We start from the raw sequence: 12,415 nt of genomic DNA on the forward strand, positions 1-12,415 counted from the left end.
TTGGCTACTGAAATTCCACCCAGACAAGTGTAAGGTTCTACCGATTAGTGGAAGGAATACAATACATGAACAACCAAACTACACTATGAAAAAGTATGAAGGCGGACGCACTTACCTTGAAAATGTGGAATCAGAAAAGGATATTGGTGTAACTATTGACACAAATCTGACATTTGCAAAACATATCCAAAACCAAGTCAATAAAGCTAACCAGATCGTAGGCCTTACTCGCCGTTCCTTTGTCCACCTAGACAATCGTACATTTACCTTATTATTCAAGGCACTTGTTTACAAGACCGAATCTGGAGTACGCAAACAGTATATGGTCACCCTACAGGAAGGCTGACATTACTAGTATTGAGAATGTGCAAAAGAGAGCGACCAAAATGCTGCCTACAATGAGAGACTTGCCATACGAAGACCGCTTACGAAAACTCAAGCTTCCAACCCTACGTTTCCGCCGTTTGCGAGGTGACATGATAGAGACGTACAAATTATTGACCGGGTTATATGACACTAGAGTCACAAGTGGTCTGCTAGAGATGCACAACACAACAAACACAACAAGAGGCCACTCGAAGAAACTTATGAAACATCGAAGTCGTCTGGATCTCAGGAAGTACTTTTTCACCAACAGAGTAGTAGATATATGGAACAGCCTCCCTGAAGAAGTTATTTCAGCAAAAACTTTAAACACTTTCAAAAACAGATTAGATAAATTTTGGGCCAACCAACCATTAATGTATGCTTTTGAAGCAGAATACGAAATTCTATCCGGAAGTGAGAAACGAACAATTAAATATAACGATGAAGTAGAGCAGAATATATTGGTACAACAGTGCCAGCGTTCTGAAGATCCATAGGTATCCATAGGTATAAACTAAAATGATTATTTTTCAAAATCAGAGTTTTAGGAATTTCAAAATTGACTCTGATGATTTTTTTTTAACTTATCCCACGTTATGGGTGGGCTTCCAGCTGCACAGTCTTTTGTATTCTTTGTTGTGTTTGTGTTCTCAGTATTATTTAATAAAATTGAGAAACCCTTTAAGGAAATGGTGAATGTGTCAAAGCGACAACAACCCGACCACAGAGCAGACAACAGCCGAAGCCGGGCCACCAAAGGGTTGTTTTGTCTTTTTTTTTAGCCATGGCGTTGTCAATATCATAAAAAAGAAGATGTGATAGGATTGCCAATGAGACAACTCTCCACAAGAGACCAAATGACACAGAAATTAACAACTAGAGGTTACCGTACGACCTTCATTAAAGAGCAAAGCCCATACCGCACATCACTGAGATACATGTACATGTATAAAAGGCCCGTAATGACACTGAATGAAAATAAATTCAACCGAGACAACTAACGGCCTAACTTATGAACAAAAAATGAACGAAAAACAAATATGTAACACATCAACAAACGAAAACTACTGAATTACAGGCTTCTGACTTGGGACTGGCACATACATACATATTGTGGCGGTGTTAAACATGTTGGCGGGACACCCATAATCAGACGGGACAATAATTTTCGATCTATGAGTTTGAATGTCCCCCGGTATCGTTCGCCGCTTTTTAGCTCACCTGGCCGGAAGGGCCAAGTGAGCTTTTCCATCACTTTGCTACTGAGCCAAATTAAACAAAACTTGGCCACAATCATCATTGGGGTATCTAGTTTAAAAAAAATGTGTCTGATGACCCCCGCCAACCAACCAAGATGGCCGCCACGGCTAAAAATAGAACATAGGGGTAAAATGCAGTTTTAGGCTTATAATTCAAAAATAAAGCATTAAGAAAAAACCTTACAAGGGTCAAATTGTTTATCAGGTCAAGATCTACCTGCCCTGAAATTTTCAGATGAATCGGACATTTTTCCGACAACCCTTGTTTGGTTGATGTCCCTAAATTGGTAATTTTAAGGAAATTTTACGGTTTTTGGTTATTATCTTGAATATTATTATAGATAGAGATAAACTGTAAACAGCAATAATGTTCAGCAAAGTAAGATTTACAAATAAGTCAGATGACTGAAATGGTCAGTTGACCTCTTTAGGAGTTATTGTCCTTTATAGTCAATTTTTTAACCATTTTTGATAGAGATAAACTGTAAACAGCAATAATGTTCAGCAAAGTAAGATTTACAAATAAGTCAGATGACTGAAATGGTCAGTTGACCTCTTTAGGAGTTATTGTCCTTTATAGTCAATTTTTTAACCATTTTTCGTAAATCTTAGTAATCTTTTACAAAAATCTTCTCCTCTGAAACTCTTTGGCCAAATTAAACAAAACTTGGCCACAATCATCATTGTGGTATTTAGTTTAAAAAATGTGTGGCGTGACCCGGCCAACTAACCAAGATGGCTGCCACGGCTAAAAATAGAACATAGAGGTTAAATGCAGTTTTTTGCTTATAACTGAAAAACTAAAGCATTTAAAGCAAATCTGACATGAGGTAAAATTGTTTATCAGGTCAAGATCTATGTGCCCTAAAATTGTCAGATGAATCGGACAACCCGTTGTTGGGTTCCTGCCCCTGAATTGGTAATTTTAAAGCCTGAAATTTTGCTGTTTTTGGTTATGATCTTGAATATTATTATTGATAGAGATAAACTGTAAAAAGCAGTAAATGTCGGCAAAGTAAGATCTACAAATAATTCAACATGACCGGAAGGTCAGTTGCCTCCTTTAGGAGTTATTGCCCTTTATAGTTAATTTTTAACCATTTTCGTAAATCTTAGTAATCTTTTAGAAAAATCTTCTCCTCTGAAACTACTGGGCCAAGTTCATTATAGATGAAGATAATTGTAAGCAGCAAGAATGTTCAGTAAAGTAAGATGTACAAACAAATCATTATCACCAAAACACAATTTTGTCATGAATCCATCTGCGTCCTTTGTTTAATATTCACATAGACCAAGGTGAGCGACACAGGCTCTTTAGAGCCTCTAGTTACTTATATGTATACTTTTCCTGGAATTTCAATTGTTCACATATTATTAGATTTTACGAAGTTAGTAAATGCATTAATAAGATAAATGCAAAGATAGCTAAAAAATTGTGGTAGAGACTTAGTCTGTCGTAAGCGCCCCAGTTAAGCTAAGAAAGTACCTCTTTAGCTAAGTCGTTATATCGCGCTGCCTTGTAACACAGAGATCCCGGAGGGGACAAAGCACTTATAGTACTAGTATCAAATAGAACTGAATGAACTACTTCAGTATATTATGTCATGAAATCTTAAAGATTTTGCACTGAAATATTGGACCATAGTTGTTGATTTATTCCTGTATGTGAAGCTTTAAAAAAAAATTAAACAACACAAACGTTTCGTTATATCAGAGATGTGTATATATGTCTCTGGTTATATTTCAAAATTTTGAACCGACAAATTTAAAAAAAGTTTGTTATAAAACTGAAATACTGGCATCTGAACTAATAATACACTTTGGGGGCAACAGTCCACCATGTTTATCATGAGCCATTAAAATCGTGTTTAAGTTCTAGAAGAGACAAAAGTGTGAGCAGCCTTAAATAAAAGAAATAAAAACAAAAACACTGAACAGCTTAAACGGTAAAGCAAAACTAGTCTAGGGTCCACTTTGCCACAGGGAGCACAATGACTTGGTTAGTAGACATACGTTTGTGAACTGGTGTACATGAAATACTAGTAATAAAGTTGTGTTATTTATCTCCATTAAATATACTGTTACTAAACTTTAAGAGTCATGAAGGAACAACTGCAAATCTCATTGCAAATTTCATTCTGCCAATTAACATAAGAAAATGTGGTATGAGTGCCAAAGAGACAAATCTCCATCCAAGTTTTAAACCTTAAATACTGACCAAACATATGTTTAGTGTTCTTGATATTTGAACACATTCAACGAAATAACAAAAAGGACTCGTACCCCCTTACTTCGATCTTATCAGATGTTCTTTACTAGACATGGAATGCACTACAGAAAGGCATGTGTGTCAGAGAACTGATTATAAGTATGGTCAAAGTAGAACGACGTATCTACTAAAGACAATCATTTCCATAAACCATGTTGAGAAACATATTTTTTTTGTCAAGGTGACGACAAAAGAGTGGAAAGTTTTCGGGTGACCGAGAAACGAGAACTAAGGTTAGTAGTAGTTAAAACTTTTATCTACTTGGTTATATCTACGATAAAGAAAATGCTACCAACCATTTTCTATCTTTATTTAAGTTCAATGATCAGGACAGTACAAGAGTGGTACCAGCGGGAAATGTCTGGAACAGTTGATAGCAAGGACAATATCTGCAAGGTTCATGGTCAAGCAAATATATTTTTAAAGTACCAAACACAACACTAGATTTATAGAAATATGCAGTTTCATACAAACACCCACACATTTTAATTCAGCACAAGCTTTAAATCGTCCCTTAGTCTGCATCTTTTTTTTTATTAAGATGTATTTTTGTCTATTTTGTGTTCTTCAACATTGATGAATATCCCACACATATATCTATTCATATTATAAGAACATATGAGCTATCGGATAAATTATACCATGTCCTAATCTTCTAGTCTCAGAGATAGTTGTATGCAAAGTAAAGTACTGGCATGATTTACAAGTACGAAAACTTCTTACCAAAGCAGTGCTAGATAAGAAAGTTTGATAATTATATATATATATATGTAAACGGGATTCTAAATAATACAATTATACATAAAACCCAACCGCCATCGGATACAAAGCATGAAGTCGAAACAAATTTGTATTGCTACCATAGCATTAATTTCCTCAATGCAACTCATTTTGGCATACAATTTACAATACATTGGCAATTTTACAGTCAGCCATCCAGGATTTTTGAGCTTGATTCGAACACAGGATACTGGCAGAATAAACGATGATTATTCCCTGTTTGTGTCTAGTTTTAACGGAGCACCTTTTACTACAGATCACGTGTACTTCATACCAGCTATTGGAACTGTTGTACAAACATTTCAAAGCAATGGTCACCATACAGTGAAACATACTACATTGAGTAGTAATATTGTCTGGCCTAACGAGGTCAATCAAGTTCCAGGTAGGCATTTTTTTTATTTAGAATAATATGATGGATGGTGTTACTTTGGATATATAAACAAAAACTTTAAAGACGACGGACTGTAAAAAGTAAAGCTCTTCTTCAATTTCACAACAATCAATGATTGCTCCATAACATGGGTAATGCATGATACAAATCTCTTTAATACATTTAGATCTAACAGTCTCAGAAACACATCTTCTGATAGGTTAATATACCTTAATGCTCGCATAATTACCATCGTTCTAAATATTCAAGACATTCTATTTGCCACTGGACGCAAAATAAAGATATCAATCCATCATAGTTATACCTAGCAATTCTGGTCCATGTTAATTATATCCTCAATATGTATATTGACACAGATTTTGTATTTTTTTTATTTCGTGAAATTCACGAATTTGGATAACTGTTGTAGATGACGTATTCGGTAAGAAAATGATGTCGATTGCCGGTGGCTTTCTGGTTCCATTAAAAACAAAAGGAAGTATTCGATTAGTAGACTTGTCTACAGGTACCCCACAACGACCAACGGAAATTACAACTGGATCAGACGACCATCACTGGTTTTACCACAGAGTATTATGGCTCGATATGAATGGGGATGGAAAGAAAGATGCTGTTACGTGTCGAGCCAAAAAGTCACTTCTGGGTAAATTATGCACGTATAGGCACTAGCCGTTCTTTTGGTGGGTTGCATGAGTATGGGCGTGTTTTTATTCTATTAGTATTCAGTTAGTTTTGACTAATTATTTGATCCTTTATTTCTGGTGAGAAAAAAACCCCATTTGTTTCTAAAGGGAGTTTAAAAAAATGTATTTTCATTTACAATCATTTCTTTAAAAACTGATTTATAGAAAAAAATAATTCTGTATGTTATATATTTAATGTTATGCTAGTAGTAAATGTTTGTCCCGACAAAAAAAAAACCACGGTTGATCCCCATTCGCAATGTGAAAAAAATATCGTTGGTTGATTAGGTAAGCGGAGCTTATAATTTTATAATCCTGTATTGCCGTTTCCCTTTCTGAATTTAACTTGGAGATCGGTAGGTTTTTTTTTATACTTTTTATCAGTCGATTAATCATTCACTCAATAAAAGATATTAAGTACTTGTATAAATTGAACACTAAATGGAAAGATTTAAAAAAAAAATTCAACTAATCTTCTTTCTCGTGGTCACGTACATACTATACCATGCCGGGTTAACTTCAACACGAGGGAACAATGTAGATTAAGAATTTGTTGAAAAATCTTCAATATTTCCTTTTGATTTTTTAAAACTATATTTCAGTGTTATCTGTGACTAGATGATTTATGTTTATATGAAATAGAAAAAAAATCTCAGGATAAATGACTTATTACCTTAGCCGTATTTGGCACAACTTTTTGGAATTTTGGATCCTTAATGCTCTTCAACTTTGTATTTGTTTGGTTTATAACTTTTTTGATATGAGCGTCACTGATGGGTCTTATGTTGACGAAACGCGCGTCTGGCTTACTTAATTATAATCCTGGTACCTTTGATAACTATTTACACCACTGGGTCGATGCCTCTGCTGGTGGACGTTTCGTCCCCGAGGGTATTACCAGCCCAGTAGTCAGCACTTCGGTGTTGACATGAATATCAATTATGTGGTCATTTAATTTATATATAAATTTCCTGTTTACAAAACTTTGAATTTTTGCAAAACTAAGGATTTTCTTATCCCAGGCATAGATTACCTTAGCCGTATTTGGCACAACTTTTTGGAATTTTGGATCCTTAATGCTCTTCAACTTTGTATTTGTTTGGTTTATAACTTTTTTGATATGAGCGTCACTGATGGGTCTTATGTAGACGAAACGCGCGTCTGGCGTACTTAATTATAATTCTGGTACCTTTGATAACTATTATCAGGTAGTGGTACTGGACAGTTAGTTTGGTACGAGCATCCACAGACGGATAGCATTAGTAACCCATGGCACCATTTTATCATTGCTGACCATTCGGACACTTTCTTTGATATAACAACATTGACCACACCTGCAGGGACCAATACTGTCATAGTAACAACTGGCTTCTTTTCAAATCAACTGAAAATCTACTGGACAACAGATCCTGCAGGAAAATGGACGGACACTCTCAAGGTTGTTTCATTATCATTTTATTATTTTAATTTGGTCTTACTACATATTATAAATAATCTGGGTGTATTTGTATTTTATATGAGTTTACTGAGATTATCTATTTGTAAATAAATCAGCAATTGATAAAATTCTTTAACAATTCAACTCAACGGTTTGGGTACTAAAAAATATAATAACTGGATAAAATTGCGTTCTAAATTGATTCCCAGTTTTAAATTAAATAAAATGATATCGCTATCAAAGTTGCTCACTTTTTCTACACTTAATACGAGATGTATAAACACACTGCCTAGTCCTGCCAACACGAGGACGTTTAATTGATGTCCCATGTTGGTAGAAACAATGCCATGCTATATGTGCTTAAAAGAACCATTGCAGTGCTCTAAAACTTTGAAAATTCCGTAAAGTTATGCTTTTCAAATCAAAGTTTATGTCCACTTTCTAAATGCCACTTGCACCCATTTTCAATATAGCAGTACATTCCTCCGCCAAACAAATCGCCAGAATCTACATAGTAAACAATAGTACACATGATACAACATAGAAAAGTAAAGAATAAGCAACACGAACCCCACCAACAACTAGGGGTGATCTCAGGTGCTCCGGAAGGGTAAGCAGATCCTGATCCACATGTGACACCCGTCGTGTTGCTTATGTGATAACAAATCTGGTTAATAGTCTAATTCTGTAGAATATGCACTGGACGTTATACTATCAATAGACATCGTACTGCAATAAAGAGGCATGCTACTTAAAAAAAATATACATTTATTTAGGAGTATTCAAAATATAGTTATAGTTTCTATTTTTTTCTTTTAGATTAAATCAAGAGTGATTGAAGAACATATTGGTCACGTGTTTGATGTACAGATCGATGACGTAAATAATGATGGGAAATCAGATTTATTAGTCACTTCAAATGGTCTTAGTAATACCGCTGTCTATGTTTATGAAATACCAGCGGATTTCAGGTATAATATCTCAACGAAAATTTTAAAGGACTATTTTCATTAAGGGATTTCCTAATGTTGCTGTATCTATATAAAACAATTGAAAATATATGGTTTATGGAAACTGATCTTGCAATGAAAACAATAGCATTTGGGTTGATTGATAATTGTTTAGCATAAACACGGTTTTAGAATTAACCGACAGTTTTCTAGAAAAAAGAAATTGTAAAAATAAGATGATTTTTCTTGCTACGATAATTTAAATTTACATATTTCAAATCCTTTATAGAACTAATAAGGCCTAATGAGAAAGAAATTTGGATTTTAATGTCTTATTATTTTAGTGGTTTCTATAATATTGAATATACACATTTTATTACGCTCATCATATGATTTGATTTTAGAACGCAAACGTTTACTCGACACACAATCATGACAGGCTTTAAATCACACAATCTTCTTCCCGGCGGTGGTGCACCAGGATCGGCTAAAACTATTAGGAATCCATCAATAAACAATGGGTAATTTTCTTAACGTATATGTAACTAGATTTAAAATACGTAGATCTGATATGAGACAACTATCATCTCAAAGTATAAACAATTATAGGTTACCGTCAGGCCTTCAACAATGAGAATAGCCGACGTATTACATGTATCTTTAAAAAAGGGGCTGAATGGGGTTTACATAACTAGAGAATAATTGCCCAGTAACGCAATCAATAAATAAAAATGACCAAACAATAAAGAAAAGAGAATAATGGATTAATAATAATATTAAAACTATAAACACACCGATAGAAGAATACTATCGGCTACTGAAAGCTAGTACAAAGCCAATTACAACAAATACATAAATCAAGTTATCCCACACTGAAGTACCAATCAGTATAAATACAGCGGATGTAATGTAAAAACGTTATTTACAGTTTGAGAAAGGCATGACCTTGAACAATGTCAAAATATCAATAAAAAATATCAAGAGGATGAAGCTAGGATCATTTGTACTCATAACTGTAAGTAAATTGCAAAAATTATTTAACTATGTTAAAAAAAACAATCTTTGTTATGATATAAACATTGCTTATAGATTTTGCTACATGAAGTAATTCATTGAAGATATATGAGCTTACATGGATCGTATCTAAATCTACGGGCTCTATAAACAACATCGTGACAATTAGGATGTGCTATCCCGGTTTTTTATCTAAAAAAATTTTTTTTTCTAATTTGTTGCATTTAGATGACTATTTCATGTAATCTGTGAAAAGTTTTTGTCGTTTAGAAGAAAATTCAAAACTTTGGAATGGTGGATAGCTGATTTTTTTATATTTTTTTTGTGTAGATATATGTATTGCCTTAATTTGTGTTTGTACCAATTTCTTTCAGAAAGCCCCTCATTTTATTGTCCGGTGACGATGACAGCCATGCTTACATCTTAAATGCTGATTCTGAAAGTGTATCTAATTGGTCATACCATTCTAAAAAAATATTAGATACAAAAGGTGGAACCGTTGGTGGAATCACGTCACATGATATAGACGGAGATGGACATCTTGAGATATTCGTTCCTGCATATTCAAATAATTTGATACATATCTTCAAACTTTTGCCATAAATTAAACACTACAGCAAATATACCGAATGGGTACTTTTAATAAATGAATAAAGAAAGGAAAGTTTCTTCTTTTGTACCATGCCTGATTTGGCGGTTTTTCATATAATAAAGTCGATTTGAATCATTTTGTAAATTCCGCTCATCCCTGTACTAGGGGCAGTGGTCCGTGTTGACGGCTTATTTCATTGTAACTTTGATATTAACAGCAATAAAAGCGCTATTCCTTTGGTTTTTGTGTGTTTTTGCTGTGCATGCATGTACTGATTTTGTGTCATTCATGGATACTCCATATTCTTTGTTTTTCAATTACATTTTAGAGACGTGTTATAAAGCAAACAATGTGGAAATGAAAAATATGGCGTACTAATTTGTAATAAATGTTAAATATATAAAAGCAGCAAGATGAAAGATCAACATGCAATTTTAACCATCTCCACATATACATGAATACATTTAGAAAGGAATACAACATGCAGTTAAACATATAGCGATAAAACTTTGTAAATATATATATTTTGTCATAATGAACATATTTAGACCATAAGTAAAAAATCGCGAATTTTCCCTTTAACTGGAGATGCAAACAATTGTGTCAACTTGTAGTTTTCAATGAGTAAAATCTTTAAATTAATGAATGCTATATCAGAAACACAAAGATGTATATGGAATATATATTGAAGAAACTGACAAACAGAATTTGAAATATTTACCGGTTGACTGATATGTGTATTGATTAGTATGATTATACCTATTGGTACCTCAAGTAAACATATCCAAAGTGAGAGAGAGAGGCATACGATACCAGAGGGACATTTAAACTCATAAATCGAAATTTAACTGACACTGCAATGGCTCAAAAATTTCCTATAGACAAACAGTAGTACACAAAACAAAACATAGAAATCTAAATACTGAGCAACACGAACCCCACAAATAACTGACTGGGACTGATACCAGGCTCCTGATCCACATATGTCACATGTTGTGTTGTTCATGCTTATACACATACCCGATTATGAGTCCAATTCGGGAAAGGGAGAAAGGACAGTTACGATCTATAATGGTCAAACAACTCATGATGGCGTCCGTAAAACTTGTGACGGGATGATTACAACTTCACCACTTGGAACTCTTTGTTTAATAGCTTCCTTTTGATCAGCAACCCACTATCAAGGAAATCATGATAGAAAATAAAAGCTCTGGAACCGTGTTTGAGTGTCAATTATATCAATATAATTTCTTTTTGGCAATTTTTAGTTATTTTTGTTAGAGTCGGTGCGTTTATGTATGTTAGTTTGTTTAAATGCAATGTTAGACTGCTTCTGTTTATGTTCCTGAGAAACATCTCGTTTGTTTTTAACTTTCTACAGTCGTTTTGTCTAATTTAAATTTTAATATAAATTTGTAAAAATTATGAAATTTGGCATTGGTGGCAGATCTTTGGCGAATCAGATTACTGACAATATTTATGCATTATGTGTGGGTTGTTTTGTCCATTCCTGTTATATCAGCTCCTTGAATATATAACGTTCCAGCTCTATAATTGGGTATTTTATTAAAATAAATATGCGTTAATCGTGTTTGAATCGACAGTATTTGTGCAATAAAAATAAAATTGAGAATGCAAATGAGGAATATACCAAAGACACAACATCCCAATCAAAAAGCATGCAGATAGCCAATCATGGATCTTTAACGCAGCGAAAAAATCCCGAACCCGAAGTTGGGCCTCAGTTAGTTCCTAGATAGAAGTGTGCACCTGTTCAGTGAAAATCGACGTCATACTAAACTCAAAAACATATAACAGAACTACAATTGCCAATATAGAATAAAGAAACACACCGCAATAAAAGTGTCAAGATATGAGGCAGACAAATGTGAATGCTTATTCAAATTCACTGATCATCATCGGGGCATTCTATTAGAAATAGCCTTTTATAACAGAAGACGGTGTCCACCATGCACTTGCAGATTGATTGGAACAAATATTTGTGTACTGGTAGACTTGCCGCACTCCCCATCGGAGTCTGTTGAGCAGATCCTTTAATGAATATAAATCTAGCAATAACCAGTCAAATAACTCATGGTACTCTAATTATTAATATATTGTTTTACAGTGAACAACTGGATATTAACCTATCTAAAAAAACTTCTTCGTTTTGTTTTAGAATGCCGCCTCTACATAGCTCATGATTAAAAAAATTCACAAAAAATATTTAAAAATTTCCATATCTGAAAAACATAAATTCAGAAAATCTTCTTTATCTGGATGATGAAAAATGAAGATTTTTTTTAAAATACAGATTTTAGTCTAACGTTATACCTAAATAAAAATTTCCAGACTCAAACAGGAAAAAAAAAGAGATAAAAGTTAGGATAATTCAATAGAGTTATTCCTCTTTGTACTGTCTCTCTCCTGTCATGTACATATTTTTGTATAATCATATTTCCATATTTGTTCTAAATCATATTTATTTATCAGAACACGTGTAAGATTCAAGATTGCATCATGTGTTTTTATTTGTGTGGATGTTGTATTTGTTTGTTTGTTTGTATGAACTGTGAGGGGGGGGGGGGGGGGGGGGGGGGTAGGACCTTTATCGGGACTTCCGGATCTGGTGTTTTTAAGCTCGGGATTTCGGGATCAACCCTTTCGGAA

General features: G+C 33.9%; 1 protein-coding gene across 1 annotated transcript; it reads left to right on the top strand.

The window, feature by feature from the left end:
• The first annotated feature begins 4,566 nt into the window (after nt 1-4,566).
• On the top strand, nt 4,567-9,847 carry LOC134691412 (uncharacterized). The gene is made up of 6 exons (XM_063551941.1): nt 4,567-5,059; nt 5,478-5,711; nt 6,960-7,189; nt 8,009-8,160; nt 8,544-8,660; nt 9,528-9,847. Exons 1-6 carry the CDS (start codon nt 4,726-4,728, stop codon nt 9,754-9,756), a joined length of 1,296 nt encoding a protein of 431 aa, XP_063408011.1. The 5' UTR covers nt 4,567-4,725; the 3' UTR covers nt 9,757-9,847.
• Nucleotides 9,848-12,415: the final 2,568 nt, after the last annotated feature.

This window comes from Mytilus trossulus, chromosome 1 (genome assembly GCF_036588685.1).
Source record: "Mytilus trossulus isolate FHL-02 chromosome 1, PNRI_Mtr1.1.1.hap1, whole genome shotgun sequence".
In the NCBI taxonomy this organism is placed as follows: Eukaryota; Metazoa; Mollusca; class Bivalvia; order Mytilida; family Mytilidae; genus Mytilus; species Mytilus trossulus.